Source organism: Lampetra fluviatilis, chromosome 54 (genome assembly GCF_964198595.1).
Source record: "Lampetra fluviatilis chromosome 54, kcLamFluv1.1, whole genome shotgun sequence".
NCBI lineage: Eukaryota > Metazoa > Chordata > Hyperoartia > Petromyzontiformes > Petromyzontidae > Lampetra > Lampetra fluviatilis.
In genome coordinates this window covers 7,776,450-7,792,720 of record NC_136328.1, presented here as the reverse complement: position 1 = coordinate 7,792,720, position 16,271 = coordinate 7,776,450, and the positions used below count along the sequence as shown (strand labels likewise).

At 47.6% G+C, this 16,271-nt stretch overlaps 1 protein-coding gene across 2 annotated transcripts in view; it reads left to right on the top strand.

The window, feature by feature from the left end:
- Window positions 1-16,271, top strand: part of SEPTIN7 (septin 7) — a 56,934-nt gene that overhangs the window by 35,051 nt on the left and 5,612 nt on the right. The window contains exons 5-10 of one of the 2 annotated variants that reach the window (XM_078879688.1): window positions 8,199-8,316; window positions 9,333-9,422; window positions 11,276-11,372; window positions 12,056-12,107; window positions 12,693-12,818; window positions 14,068-14,088. In XM_078879688.1, coding sequence (XP_078735814.1) covers window positions 8,199-8,316; window positions 9,333-9,422; window positions 11,276-11,372; window positions 12,056-12,107; window positions 12,693-12,818; window positions 14,068-14,088 — 504 coding nt within the window. The remainder of the gene's footprint in view (window positions 1-8,198; window positions 8,317-9,332; window positions 9,423-11,275; window positions 11,373-12,055; window positions 12,108-12,692; window positions 12,819-14,067; window positions 14,089-16,271) is intronic. The other variant, XM_078879689.1, reaches the window with a different exon arrangement.

Below are 16,271 nucleotides of genomic sequence, written 5' to 3'. Positions count from 1 at the left end.
AAGTCGTTAACTCGAATTGTAAATGTTGTGGGTTTTACTCTCCAATGCACTAGTCACGAATTGGCATGTTTTTACGTGACAAACCTTACGGGTGGTGGTGGGTTTAACGGCACAATTTATATTTACGCGATTTAGCCCAAAAACCCCTCCGGTTTTGTTATCATCCCCAAAGGGATTATGGGGGCCTGAGTTCTGTTCTATTTTCGATTTCTAAAGCGCCTTTCGTCACCGACATTAGTTGAACTCGCGAGGCTTTACGTATCGAGTCGAGCACCCTGTGACCACAGTGCCGTACGACCACCGAACCTTAAATTGGTCGTGAGAAAAACCCAACACTGCTTGGGAGTCGTGGGGCATGGGTGTATTTGCCGTCAGCCATCTCTCATGGAGGCTGTGAATTCCTGAAAAACCGACCCACCCCCCACCACCAGCGAAAACGAAATAAAACTGCAGGCGTCACGTGGCTAAAGTTTACCCAGATTAAAGAGGGAGATTGAATGTCGGGCACACACACGTGCCCATGGAGAGCATTTCGTGTGTGTGCCGTTGTGAAAGGGTCGTGCAGTGGTTTGCGCGTTGCGCTACGAACATGGCCAACAGAGATCAGTGGTGAATATCCGAAGCAGTCCTGGGCCTCCCCGAGCTTGACTGCCTTAGATGAGTACCCTTGTGCACTCTGTAAACATCAGCACTGGGGAGACAAAGGTGACCGAGCGTGGTGCTGACCCCCTCATGTGCCATGTTGGCCTGCATGGGTGCGTGCTAACAGCACTTTCATTGTCTGTGAAAGCCTATACGGGGGATCTTTGCCTTTGTGTACTGATAACAATGCAGCAGTGCACGCTGAGATATGCAATTGTCCATGCTACTTTTGTTGGATTGGACGATAGTTACTTCTGTGCTGTATTCTCGACTATATTGTACAACAGCAGCTGTTCACTACTAAGTGACGTCACCACGGTGCTTGTGCCAGGCTAGGAGCACTTCATGAAGCCTTAATAGTGCTCACTGACGGTACTTGCCCCAACAGCCTGTTAGAGGCTATGGAAGGGCGTGGGGGGGGGGATCTCTTTTGCCTTTCTTTTTCGTGTTGGGAAGAGAGGCGCGGAATGGGCCGTTGAAGATGCACAGTTGCGCGAAATGCCGTTCGTATTCCCTAGACGGTGGGCCGGCTGGAAGTGCTTTTGCATTGCTGGGTCTAATACCAAGCGCGGTGGAATTTCCTGTCGCTGGGGGGGGGGGCGGTGGTACCGTCGTGTTTCTGCACTTACAGTAGCCCTCGCGGCGGGTAATACACGCGCACGATACACAGTCGATTTGCTACGCCTGGTTGAAAACTTCACGGGCTTAGCAGGCGAACTAATTGCGGTGATAGCGAGCGACAAGTGTCAACGACTAGTCCTCAAAGGGTTAGTTGCATACACAGGTGGATTTGACGTGGCAAACCTTGTAGCTGTGGACAGGCATTGCTGACCACTGGACCGCATTACTCCTGTCGTTTACAATTTCGGCACAAAGTTGCAGGAAAAACGAAGTCGAGGCAAAACGTATTCATTTTCAGACACGGAGGGAAGTACCCTTCTCCACTCATATCCCAGCTCCAGTTGTGGTCATTCCACATTCCCATGGTGCAGACCATGGTCTCCATTGGTTCAACCACGTTATTTTATTATCTGTATTATCATCCAAGGGAGATAATGTGCATGGACCAACCACTCACCGGGAATTTTAACGGCAACCCACGGCTTCTTATTAGGGCACTCTGCCACAGTGCAACGCAGTCAGATGAAAACCACAAATAGTTTCAGCCCTTTCTCAATCCACTACTGGATGAATACCTTTTCGGTCATTGGGGGTTGTTGAACGATTACTTCATGCTTATTGGTGGGTTAGTGAAGAGGGGGTGGGGTATTAACCGTGGCTCAGAATCAACCTCTGGTGGCCACACTGAAAGCACAGTGTGCTCGCCACTTAAATACTAACCCCATAAAATAACATTAGACGAACAACACACACAGCTGTGCTGCTCACAAACGGCAAGAAGGCACAAATCCCATCATCATGCCTTGCACACGTCATGTGACCACCACATTTCATGCACAATGCTCTCCGCCTGCACTTATTTCACATTTGCGATGGGTTTTTCCACCATTTGCAGAAAGTGTTGAACTTGAAGAATGAGTTGAATTTACTTTTATAACAACAACAAAAACGTCTAAGTCAGATGCGTGGGGTTGTTAGACTCAAGTGTTTGGTACAGTAATACCTTGATTTACTTCTTACGGTTTTACATCATTTTGCAAATTCGTCGTCACTTTAATGCCACCACCGACAGCATCGTCCGTCCTTTCTCGTATCTGTCGCCTCTCAGCCTTCGTCTCCACCTTCCCTGTAAGTTGTTTTGATTCACGTCATTTCCATATTAGTCTTTGCACATTTCAGGAACGCGTCCCCAACATAAACCGGGGTATTTTCTCCACGTGGTCACGTGAATTTTGCTCCGGGTGTTCCAGTTTTTCCCACCACATTTTGAATCGTGCGTTTAGAGCTTTTGCCTGCTTTAAATTTCCACGTGATAGGCCGCTTAGTTATTATTTGTGGCCAGGTCGCTTCTGAAAAAGAGCGATATATCTCAAGTGATTAAAATAACATTAATTTATTTCTCTAGCAGCGAGCGTAGTGGTGGTGATGCTGTTGTGTTGCGGAATGCTTGGGCCAAGGCAACATGGGCCCCCTTGCAATAACAATCTTTTGTTTTGTTTAAAGCATGCACTGAGCTATTATGACAGCTACATTAATCTGCCACTGACTTGGCGGCGTGGCATTGCCCAACTTGGCAGCAATGGCCTGAGTTGTACACGCGCCCACGTAGCCGTCTTCCGCGGCGTACGTTCGCCGCTCTGCTGTTTATGACATGAAAAGGAAATTTTTTAGAGAACAATTAAACACTCGCCTTGTGTGACATCAGTTTCCTGGAATGATATGCAGGCAGTGTTTATTTGATTACAAATAAACTCGGCAGTTTATACGTCCGATCGTACAGCTGACTTAGGACATATTTTAAGTTGCTCCACTTAATTTTTTGGTGCGTGGAGGGAAACAAATATTTATTATCATAACCATAAGTTCTTATGGTGGCTTATGTTACTGCTTCTGATATAGTGGGGTCATTGAAATGTATGTGATTATCGCTAAAGTGGCATGATCTGGGAAAACTCACAGCTATGTTTTCCGGTTTCTTTGGATCGAAACGTTGGCGACCCTGAACCAGAAGGTGGAAAAATCACCATCTCCATGGCCCCGGCCACAATCTCCATGCTGTGATCAAAGTTGACATCGCACTTCGTTGTACTAATTTATTCGACCGCAGAAGGATGATGGAACTGATTTATCCTTTGATAATTGTTTGAACGGGAACACCTTTCCAATGGTGAGATGACCAGTTCTCACACAAACCATCTGGTCCAACAACACGGTTAAGCCCTGTACGGATGCGGCCGTGTAGTTGGCACACTGAGCTTGAAATCCCTCGGTGTGGTAGTTGAAATTAGCTTTTGGACCGCCTTGTATTTGCTGCATTTTATCAGTAGGCCGTGACGGGGCCTTCTCTTGTGAATCACATGACAGGTTCATTAATGTCCTCTGGTGTACAGCAACCTGTTCACATCATTACATCGCTGTACATAAATTACTGGGCTGCCTGTAGTAAGAATAGAACCGTTTACTGTGTTATAACTGGCTCAGCGGTGAGCTGACTAGACATCTTTCCTCCGAGTTGAAGCATCGCGTTCATGATTATCTTCTGGAAGACGGTTCTCCATTGTGTATACTAATCTCCAGGTTATAACACGCACTTTTTTTTAATTAACCCAGAGTTTTTTTTATTTGCTTTTTACTTTTCCTGGAGCGTCTCATTATCCGGAGAATACGGTAAAAAAAAACTGTAGGACGGAGAAGCAATGAGCCCAAATGTTTGACCAAAAAAAACACGAAGCAAGCCAACGTTCACGCAAGAACAAAACGTCTCGCGCAGAAAAACCTTTTCGAGCTGCGTTTCCTGGCAGGAAGGGAGAGGCACGTGCAAGGGTGAGGACGGAAGGAAGAGCAAGGCCAGTGCGCTTTATGCGGGGGGGCACATTTGGGGAATCGTGCTTCTGCTGTTGTCGCCACTCCTTCCAAGTTGCACGGATGCCCTGGGGATCTGGCAGGAGGGGTTAAACGTCTCTTTATGCGTTTGTAGATGTACTTTCTGTGAGTTTCCCCCCCCCTAACGTACGTATGTGTGTGTGATCATAGCCGTCTGTTTTGTGTCGTCAATGTTTATTAAATAGTTTATAGGTGGATGAAGATGAGGAGCGTGAGCTTAGTGGTTTGCACATCAAGCGTTTAACCCTTTCCCGTTTCAAGAAGTCTGCAAGTTTCAGGGTGGCTGTCCCATTCACCGCTGAATCTCGGAACGCGTAAGCGGTTCAGTGTTAATTTCATTTATAGAGGCGTAGCACCACTGTTTTTAAAGACATTGTACTCATCGCAGAAAACTGGCGGCACGACCTCACTCTACGATAGCTGGATACAAACTCTGCCACATGGCCTTGTGGGAGCCTCGGTACCGATAAAGTTATTGTATTTTTTCTAAAAACTGTTGACGTAGACGTACGTCATTGTATTGGGAAAGGGTTAACCTCTTGACAGATCCAGTCCCAGCCACGGCTAACATCAGTGGCGAGTGATATCAGAGACTTTGCTGGGGCCACACCCTAAGCCGGCCATTGGTGACCAGTCAAACAACCCCCCCATGACCTTTATCCTGCAATGGATCAACAACGGGCTATACAAATGAATAACGGGATATTAAAAAAAAGTGTGCCTAAAAGAATCGGTATAAAGAGTTTTATTCTTAACTACAAAATGAGAATGTAGGCCATCGCTGTGGTGCAAATATTTTACCGCTCTTGCCAATTATGTCGCGGGCACTTTATTGTCCACTTTAGAGACAGTTTTTGATCCTCACTGCTTCCTGATCACTTGGCCCCACCCAGTTGTCTTAATTACTACCGTTCATTACCAGTGTGCATCATCCCTGAATGGTTGGTAAGATAGAGACCACTTTGTTGGGGGAGTATCATCATCACGGTCCATGGGCACATTTCTTAACTTGTTTCCACTTTCCTCTGTCTTGTGCCAATATGCTAAAGTAGTGGCGACATATTTCTAGCACCAATCTTTTTGTCATTGTCAAGCCACACTCTGTTAGGTCTTACTCTCTTTCCAGTGCCTTACATCTTGCCAAACAACACACTTTTAATTTTACTGTTGTCCATCCTATATACGTGTGTCCAAATATGTAGGGAGGAGTATTATGGCTCCTACTATTTCGGGGCAGCAGTGGTGCAGTGGCTTTCATGCTGCGCGATGAAAAGTGACTAGAATTTCTGTAATCGAGTCACAGATCAACACGTCCCCATGTGCACTTGAGCACAGATACGCAGTGACTTGACTTTTATAAATAGGGCTGATCTGCTGCGTTGCGTCAGTCCTAACGCCCAGGCATTTTTCGCTTTTGTTCTTTATATATTGAGCCACTCGGAACCACATTCGTACCAACATGCCCTGTTGCCCTCTAGAGGGAGGTGTTGGATAGTTTACACCGTGGCCTCGTGTTGCGAAGATTAATCCAATGAGATGTTGAATAAAAAAAAAATTAGGTTGGAATTTCATAATAAATTTATATCCCACTCACAATGCCAGCGGGGATAGACTGGTGGTGCCGTGGTTAGCGCACTGCGCTATGAACCCATTGACCCGAGTTCGAGGAGTGTGCTCACGTCCTGTGAAGAGGCGATACGGTGGCTAGGAGATGTTGACTCCCTCGCCTGGTATGCAGGAGGTCGTGAGTTCGATCTCGACCCTGACGCCTGCCGCTGTATATTTGGAGTTTGTTTGCATGTCTCTCCCCGTGGTCATGTGGATTATTTTCCAGGTCCTCCCGGTTTCCCTCCACAATTAGAAACATGAGTTTAGAGTATTTGGCTACGATAAAATTCCACGTGATAAGCGACTTCGTTGAGCTATTGTTTGTGGCCAGGCCGCTCAGAGTGGGCCTTATCTGGTAACATAAAAAATAGTTAACTTTATCTTGACTTAAAGCTTTCGTGGCTGCAGGAATTCATATTCTTTGAGTCTTTCGGTAAAGTCACGTAGATAGGTTCAAAGAAAATATCTACGTGACTTTACTGAAAGACCCAACGAATATAGTTAACTTTTAGTTTAGTTTTTCGATTCCCAGCCACGGCGAACATCAGCTGTGAAGTGATATCTGAACCGTTCCTTGGTACCCCAGGTATCTCAGCTTGGCAATTTTGACATCACACAAGGCACTCACAAATCTCGGCGCATAGGTATTTTAAAGCAACCTCTGTTCCCAACACATCGTGTTCACGATGTACTGTGTACACGTATGACCTCAAGATGGGGGAAAGTACAGAATGCCATTTAATATTGGCAATTAGTTCGCCTGCCTGCGGCTCGTGATGTCGGTTTGGCTCCGTAAAGGTGCTTGTCCCAGATGTAGGAAAACAAGTCTACGCAAGCACGTTTGTTCCTCGTGTGAATAAATGTTCCACGGGTGCGCGAGGAGTGTTTACAGCCTGTGAAGTGTGCGTGCCCAAGGCACTGCAGTGGCCTTGGGATTAAGAAAAAATACAGCATTTGTGAGCATCAGTGGCTTGTAAATCCCATTTGAGATGATGACGATCATTTTAATAATCGTACCTTTTCTATACACTGCTAGACGAAGATATATACGTGCACCGATGCCATTGCTGTGATGTATCTCATTCCTCCGGATGAGCTAGTCTCCAGGCTGCTTCTGTTGTGGTGCTCCTTGGGTTTGTTCTCTCCTTCGGCTGCCATTCCATCCCCAGTCTCATCCTTCCATGCTCACAATGTGTCAGTCAGTGGGATGCCTGCTTTGCATTTGTTATTCGTATTCATGTGCTCTCCTTGTCAAGCTGCGTAATTCAGACCATCCGTCTGTCGGTGCTTCTTTTCCCATTTTCTGAGCCGTTCCATTTTCTTTGTCGGTGTGTCCAAGTTTCTGATGCATACGCCGTAGCTTGCATCAGGGATCGATCAAAGCCACCCGAATCAAAGCCACTTGCACAGCCTGGAGTGAGTTTTTACTTGGGTAACATCGGAGTAAGACTTTAGGCGTAGTGGGCACTTGCAGGGTCTTGACGTGGACTTCACAGCGAGCATAAACCATCACGTGAACTCCGGTCATCATCTTTGCAGCGGTGGCGTTTGGCTAGCCATCGTACAAAGACGGTCACCACATCGCGTGCTTTCAGATGTGCATTTCACACGTAGGCTTTCGTGTGGGTTTTCTCTCCAACACACCGGTGTGCTGAAATAGTAGCGAATTGGCATGTTTTGCTTACGTGACAAACCTTATTGGCTGTGTCGGGTGGTGGCGGGTTTAATAAAACATTTATATTTACGCAATCTAACCCAAAAACCTCCGTTTCAAATGTGCTTCTGGGCCTGTCTGGAATGCTCTTCCTTCAAATATTAGGCAGCCACTGGAGCTCTGCACTTTTCAATCAAGATTTAATAATCCGTTCTTTAGAACTGCTTTTTGTGTTTGGTTTGTTTTCCTTCCTCCGCACCTATGATCAGCGCGGTTGGCTACGTACAGTGCGAAAGATGTTCAACATATATATACGTGCATACAACGAGCTGTGCACTTTGGCAACGACTGCCAGGAAATGCCAAGAGTCAGTATGCCCACTCGGTGCTGATCGTCTGCCAAGCCACTAGACCATTTAATGTTGAGAACTGCGAGAGGTAATTTGTCCAGACTTTTGTTTATTCGTAAATCCGCAATAAAGCCCTGTTTTTCATCGCACTCCAACGGTCCTATTTTGCTTTCAGGATTTTTTACGGCGTTAAACATTTTTTTTCATAATTTGCAGAAACTGGTGTAGCGCATTTATAGCAGTTGAAGTCGTAATTGTAAAGAAACCAGCCCATTCGCTGTTTCTAAATGGATCGCTACGTCGCATTGCCGTGCGAGACGGCGATGGTTTGGTGGGGGGATGTAGATGCATTTATCCAGCAGTGGATTAATGAGGATGATCTGTCGGAATGGGCGCTCGCAAGTAATTCACTTTCCATGTATTCGCCTCTGCCGTGTGCAGGCTGAAGCCCCTGGATATTGAGTTCATGAAGCGACTGCATGACAAGGTGAACATCATCCCGCTCATCGCCAAGGCGGACTCGCTTACAACCGAGGAGTGCCAGCAGTTCAAGAAGACGGTGAGGATTGGCCGTCGAGCACGGGGCACCGCCGAGACATTTGGGTTCGAATTCCGGCTCTCGGCCACCCACGGTAGCTTTCTTTGACATCACAATGTGTAACCCCCGTCACGGATGCGGAGTGTGTATATTTACGTATGTTGAACTTCTTTTGCACCGTACATAGCCAACCGTGCTAATCGGAGATGTCTTTGGGGTTTATCGCTGATATTGGGGTTAATCAGGAAAATTTGAAAAATCGGGCCTCTATGACGTTTTGCACGGTGCAATAAAATGGTTCATTTCGGATAAATCCAGAGAGCCTGAAGTAATGTAACTAATATGACATCAACTCCGTGCTGTACCTGCCAGTATGGTGCCACACTTGGCATCAAGTAATATCAACTCTGCTTCATGGAAAAGTTCCAAAATCGCTCTTTTAAAATTTTCCGAACGTGTTTAAATCAAAAACTGATGACTCGTGTTTGTTTCCAGTTATTTTTCTACGGCCGCCGCCAGCTTTGTTCCGAATGTCTCGATCGTCATGCCTTGCCTCGCGCACCAGAAATTTACGATAGTAAAAAAAAATTAAACCACACGCAGGCTGTATTTGCCATACACATATGGACTTCAGGTTCACATTTAAACAAGTGTGTGGAAGGCACTCGCCTCGTATGTACAGCTCTGAGCCGGTGGTGTAAATTCCACATTTCTCTGACAAGGTCAAGTCATTATAACACGTGGGCTTTCGCGACCAATATCCATAGTAGAGGTGTTTTGGGTTAGTTCTAACAGAAAAAACTTCTACTATCAAGTCATTATTTTGGCCATCTGTTGTATTCCTGCTAGTTGCTATTAAAACTAAAACTTTTTTTAATAGGAAGTGCCACACTGTGTAATATTTTAACAAATGAATGCCGTACATTCTGTGAAAGAAAATCAGATTTAGGAAGATGTGTGAAGAATCTGATATGATGTTAATCGGACTGCCGTTATGCCGGGGGGGGGGGGGTGTTTGTTTTTATTTTTGTTTGCAGATCATGAAAGAAATTGTGGAACACAAAATCAAAATCTACGAGTTTCCCGATGTGGAAGATGACGACGAGAAGCTGGCAAAGAAAGTGAAGGTATTTATCCACGCTTGTCGCTTCTTAACCTCGTGTTTGAGTCGTCGTTTAATAAGCAGGTGATAGAGGGGGCCTGTGGCAGATCCAGGGTCGGGTGGGGGGGCGATGGAGAGATTACACCCAACCATTGAGACCCTGGAAATTGGTATTTTATTCACAATCACCAGAGAAGATCATTCAATGTTGCATGTAATGAAATTGTTTGAAATTCGGAGACTGCACCCCACCCCTCCACCCTCCCTTTGCCTATATCCACCTCTTGAGAGAGGGCGTGTGGTGTGGGGAGCGGTAGTGTAGTGTTTAGCACGCCGCGCTACAACCCCGCCGACCCAAGTCCCGCTCACTGGGGAGACAAAGGCGGCCGGGCGTGATGTTGGCCATCCATCCCCTCGTGCGCCGTGCCGGCCTTTATAGGTGCTCGCTAACAGCACTTTCCCCAACAGTCTGTGAAGGCTATACGGGAGATATTTCCCTTTGTCTCTCCGCAAGCCAATCATCGTTCATTTCCCACAAAGTGGTGGCAATTGTATTGAACCAACAGGGATGAGTCACGCGGTCTCTCGCCACAACGTCGCCCGGCCGGACGAGGCAGCCGGAGTAATTTTCACGAACAGTATTATCGCCCGTTGCTCGATTCCTAAATAATATATGCGCACACTTATTTTTCTTTCCTTGTCCGACCTGCTAAATGTTTAACACTCGGGTGCACTAATCATCAACCAGTACATCAGTGCTGCATGAGATACTTATTTTTTTCAAGGATAAGAAACTTAACGGACCCTTAATTCCTTCAACGTGTTGAATATTTTAACGCACCGCTGACGTTCGCCCCCCCCGGGCCGTTGCGTGCTCGCCCCCCCAACCTTTACGCAGACGTCGCTCGCCCCCGTCCACGCGATCACTGAGTTTGTGACCTCACACCCTTCCCGTTTCATCCCCACGGTCACAGCCAGTATGCAAGTTATATGTGAATGAGGCTGCATGGCCTTGGCCCCTACTTTATCCTCTGCCCATGCCCACCATGCCACCGTAATGCCCACGCCTAGTTTCCCAAACCAGCTGTGGCCTGGTGTTTAGAAGGAAGAAATATAGGCGAGCTTCAGGAGGTGGTGGTCTAAGTATGTGCGTATTTATGTTGAGCTTCTTCCGCACCGTACGTAGCCAACCGTGCTTATCGGGGGTGCGGGTGGAAGGGCAACAAACTAAACGCAAACAGCAGCTTTACAGAAATACAAGTGGGATGTTTTAGAAACTTTGTCTTAAGTAAAGTTTCGTGGAAGGGGAAAGGTTGCAGTGGTTCGCACTTTGCCCTTTGAACCCGGCAATTTCCAGCCATGGCTAACATTGCTCGCTCATGATATGAGGCGAAACAAACCGCTTTGGCCACTCTATTCACCAACCCATACCGGCTAGCCTGGTGAAATACAGTAAAACAAACCCCCAGGATGGACACAGCATAAGGGATGCCTTAATCAAGCAGTGGATTGAAAAAGGGCTTGTCTTAAGGGAAGATTATTATCGACATTGTAGAGAGATGAGCAACACGGTTTGTCATTTAAGATAAGTGATTTCGCAGCATGAACGTCTCGTTACCGTTGACACCGTGATGTTAGGATTGGTTCCCGGATCGGCCCTGGTACAAGTGGGGTTAACTCATTGTACCAGGGCACATTTATTAACTCTTTAACAAATGTGCCTTCCGCGCACTCTTGGCCCGCTTGCACAGTTGTACACTCCCATAAGAGGCCGCCGCAGGGACGAACAGAACCCGACGTGATCCCGGCACGCCGCAGAGCGGTCGGAGGCAAAGCTCGCTTATGCAATTTAACCGACGCCCCCATCGATTACGGCAGGACAACATCCCGCTGGCGGTGGTGGGGAGCAACACGGTGCTGGAGGTGAACGGGAAGCGCGTGCGGGGCCGCCAGTACCCGTGGGGCGTCGTGGAAGGTACAGTGCGTGGGGACGCGCGCGTACATGCGTACACGGGGATGCGTGCGTGCGTGGGCGTGTCGGCAGAGCATCAAACATGGACGTCGGTCGTGACCCCTGGATTTGTGCGACGGTTGCCGGAGTTACAGCTGCGCCGAATTGTGAAAAATATAACCTCCGATTGGGGGGGGGGATAAAAATAAGAATGGGCTTCACCCTTTCTGGGAATGAAACAGGTGCTAAGATATATAGATACCCATTACAGAGATAATACAAAAAACAACAACCTCTGTTTGCCAGTTCAGTGGTGAGTGTGCAGGCAGTGCAACCACACCAGGAAGCACTGGCCAGGGAGGCACAACTGCTGGAGCCACTAAGATGGGGAATTGTACGGGGGGGGGGGGGGGGGGGGCGGCGGGGGGGGGAGGGTGGGCAGTGGGGGGGTGGGGACATTTTATTTCGTACACCAGAGGTCCATGCCGACCTCGCTCTACGCCACCGAACCGGTTTGTGCGCAGTGACCGACGTTGACCAATTGAGGGATTAGTCTCTCGGGTCGGTCGGCGGTCAGCAATGTCGCCAATAAAGGTGCAGTCGTGGACATTGCCCTAAACCTCGCCATGAACCCGTAATGTACTAATCGCGAAGCTGGCCAGGATTGTGTATATGCCGTTCTCTGCTGTGCCTTTATTTCTGAACAGTGGAGAGTGCGGATCATTGCGACTTCACACTCCTGCGCAACATGCTGATTAGGTAAGTCTTGGCGGTGCAGTGTAGATATATTGCCCTTGTGTGTAATAAACAAATCTAGATTATTGTTCTCTCTTACAGGAGGGTCCTGCACTGAAATATATTTGGCTTTCATTATAAGGAGCGCATTGCGTGTAGCAGGAAGCTATGGTTCCTATAGAAAACCAGAATATGTATTTATGCTGGAGGAATTCGATGAACTATAAAGCTCTTTTTCATCTCCGTTGGCGGCACTGAGCCAGTGATGGAATTTCCACGTGCCCATGGCAGAGGCCAATTTCTCCAAAGTAAAACCACTGCAAAATGTTAATTGCGTGATAATCACCGCCTAACGCTTGCCGAGGTTTAGGCACGCAACGATAAAAATCTCTCGCAATGACGTACCGAGACGATGTCGCGTGGTGTATTTTGTCTTGTTTGCAATGACTTGTTACATTTTTATTACGTCCTCTCGTTTATACTGTTTGCGTAATTGTGTATAGTCTGTTCTGAGTGACGTTGAGCGTGACGCTTGTTCGCTGCGGCGGCTGCCGGTTTGTCGCGCCTCATTGTTTGCCATCCCACACCCGACCGCGCCCCTGACGCTAGGACGCACATGCAGGACCTCAAGGACGTGACCAACAACGTCCACTACGAGAACTTCCGCAGCCGCAAGTTGGCCGCGCTGGCCTGCAACGGCGTCGACAACAACCGCTCCAAGGGGCAGCTCAGCAAGTGGGTGCTGTCGCGTTGCGTTGCCGGCCCCTGCCCCTCCGTGTTGCCCTGCTTACCCAGCGTCTCTCTTCGCCCACCGCCAACTCACTCACTCGCCCTCGTCTCACCCAACTGCTGCACCACCGCTCCGCCCAAATTGCTCAACAGCCTCACAACGACCTGCCCGTCATCCTCGCCCTTCACCTTCTATGTCGTCACCTTCACTACCCATTCCCTCGCCTCATCTGCTGTTTCATCCCAACTGTCCTTTGGTCTTACCTACCCTCCAAGGCTCACCTGACCCGCTTCAGATAGTCACCTGCTACAGTCTTACGACATCTTTACAATTATTTTGAATGCGGCGATCTGCGCGATGCATTGGTTGACGGTTATTTTCTCTCTCAGTGGCCGCATGTTTTTCCGACAAGAGTCACAAGAGTATTTAATGCACGGCATGCTGCTATACCTTGCTGAAAAATAACATCCCCCCTCCCATTGACAAGCAGCAGCGTTTTGATGTGCATTGAATAATATAATCGTTGATTGAATCGTGTGTTTAACAATGGGGTCATTCCATACCGGATCAGTCCAGTAGATTTTTGACCAAACCTGATTTCGAATAATTATTTCCAGCAGACGATGTCTCATCTGTTCCAGAGCTATGGCGGTGAGATGTTAACTACCTCGCCTGGTATGCAGGAGGTCGTGGGTTCGATCCCGACCCCAACTCCATTATATTTGGAGTTTGCATGTTCTCATGGTCGTGTAAATTTTTCTCCGGGTCCTCCGGTTTTTCCCTCTACATTTAGAAACATGCTATCTAAAGAGCTGGTAAAATAAAATAAAAAATATATAAAGTTTATAGTTTAATGAGAGGGCCCGCGCACAGCTGACGATTTAAACACAATTGCTGAGCTGTGCAAGGGACCTCTGGCCCACACGTGGTCATCATTGGGTCTGCCCTGCGTTGGTACGATGGGCATGACGTGGTGGTGATGATGACGATGAGCGAGCAATACCGATCAAACGTCGCGTAAAATGCCGCCCTAATCTTTGATTGATTTCGCCATGGAATTAACCCGACGGGGTGATGTTTCCAACGGCTTTGAGAATGCAGAACGTGCAAGCAGCGCTGTTTGCCACGAACAGCCGAACGTCGCAACAACTAACCCAGCTCGTTTCGTATAACGGCGCGTGGGTTATTAATGTGACTTGTGTGTTTGGAGTTTAACCACAACAAGCATTGTGTGTCACCTTTTGTGTTTTATAGAGGGGAAGGCATTGCAGGAATGTAAGTGCGAAATGTATTTTTTTTTTTAATGCCACTGACACCGTTTAACACTGGATTTCTTACAAATTAACCTTCTTGGGAAACCACAAGGGATCTTTATCTCTCCTAATGTGTGGTACCTTTCAAGAGTTATGGTAATGACAGACTAAACGTGTTGCCGACGTTTGGAACAAAAACTAAACGCACGATCTCCCCTTTTGGCTGTGCGAGACCGTACGAGCAAGTGCTGGCAGAAAGTATATCTCAGGCTGCTGGCATGGCGTAAAAGAGAAATATTCTAGCCAGCACTATGCCCAGTCACTCACGTCTGGCCTCCGCCTTTTGCCGATGTCTACAGACCCTACCGGGTACTCGTTTAAGGCTGAGTTTACCCAAAGGAAGCCCTGGCCAGGTTCAGTTACCACTTGCCAGCGATGTGCCAGAGCAGCGCCCAAGGGCACCTATGTCTCTCGTGATTACCGTAATTTTGAAAGGTCACCCCAGGAACTGCATGTGATGTTAAAACTTCACCTAACATTACCACGACTAACATTAACCCCTGGGAGGACTCGGGTCACGGTTTTAGCGCTCGGGGACTCAAACAGACAGAGCCAAGTGAATCTCGGTTTAAAGCAGGCTTTGGTGTTCTTTACAAATGGGCACTGGGGAAAACCAGACGAATAAGGTCCCAGTTAACGTGAAGTCGAATGGAACATTTTTCCAACGCAGAAACATGAAACATTAAGTCAATTAATTTGTCCTTTGAAAACGTGACACATTTTTTACTGTTTGGCCGTGTCGGGTGGTGGAGGGTTACGACACATTTATAAATAACGCTATCTGACCCAAAAACCTATATTATGAATTTTCCCACCTGTTGTACATGGATCCTGAAAGCCAAAAGTGGATTGAGAATGCCTCATAACGATGGAGAAGTTGCGTCCCAATTAGCTGAATGAACGAGGCAGGGGGGTGGTGGTCATAAAAAAAAGTTTTTAATGAGACCGTGTGAAGTCTTTGCACGTCTTAAACAATAATGAAGAGCCCCTTGCCAATCCGCTGCTGGACAAAGACCTCCGCTCCCCATTCCCTGTTGGTCAGAGGTTTCAATATACTTCACCATGCTGGTCGGTGCCGGTTTGGTGTAGAGCATGGGGGGAGGCCCAGGTCAAGTTCATATATCACTCGCCACTGATGTTAACCGTGGCCGGGAATCGGAACTTACCTCGCCGGAGTCGTACCGCAATGCGCTAACCGCCGTGCCACCGCTCCACCGCCCTTATTCTATTAATTGCACCGAATCGCCGCACACTGATATTATCGTTGACTCTACTGAAAAGAAAAATTGAAAAATACAAATTTAGAACTCATTTCTTTAGAACTGCATTTTATGTTTAGTTTGTTGTCTTCCCCCCGCACCTCCAATTAGCACGGTTGGCTACGTACGGTGCGAAAGAAGTTCAAGATACATGAATATATGCAAAATAAATGGGTTCACATTTGACCGTCGCGCTTTTAAACGTTCCATGGCGGGAACGTTTTCACCGCTTCCCCTTCTGTACAGTCCCCGGGTTTTTCTCTTCCAATGTGATTTCCTGGGCTGGTAATCAATGATTTTGTCCTCCTGAAGGACTCAAAATGTTTTTTTCTTATTCCGTCTTTCTCTCCACCTCGTGAGACTTCACTACGACGGCTGCAATCAAAGACGACGTGCTCGTCGTTTCCCAAAGTGCTTTGTTTGATTGCACCTACTCTTGTGTGCCGCCACCACTTTTGTGGCTTTGAGTGTGTGTTGCCTGTGTGTGGCTGACTTGGAGTGTGCTTGGCGGGGTGTGTGTGGTGGGGGGGTGGCGGTTAGCGCGCTGCGCTACGAACTCATCGACCCAAGTTCGATTCCCACTCAACAATCAATAACAGTGGCGAATATGTGAACCGGTCCTGGGCCCTACCCCCAGGTTGGCACGGCCTCAAATGAGTACCTGGTACGGTGTGTAAATACTGCCACGAGGGAGACAAAGGCGGCCGGGCGTGGTACTGGGCACCCACCCCCTCGTGTGCCGTGCCGGCCTTTATCGGTGCTCGCTAACAACTCTTTCCCCAACAGTCTGTGAAGGCTATACGGGACATATTTCCCTTTGTCTTTGTTTGTGTTAGGATTCAAGTGTATGTGATCATGTTCATTTGCTTTCAAATGTCGATCATAT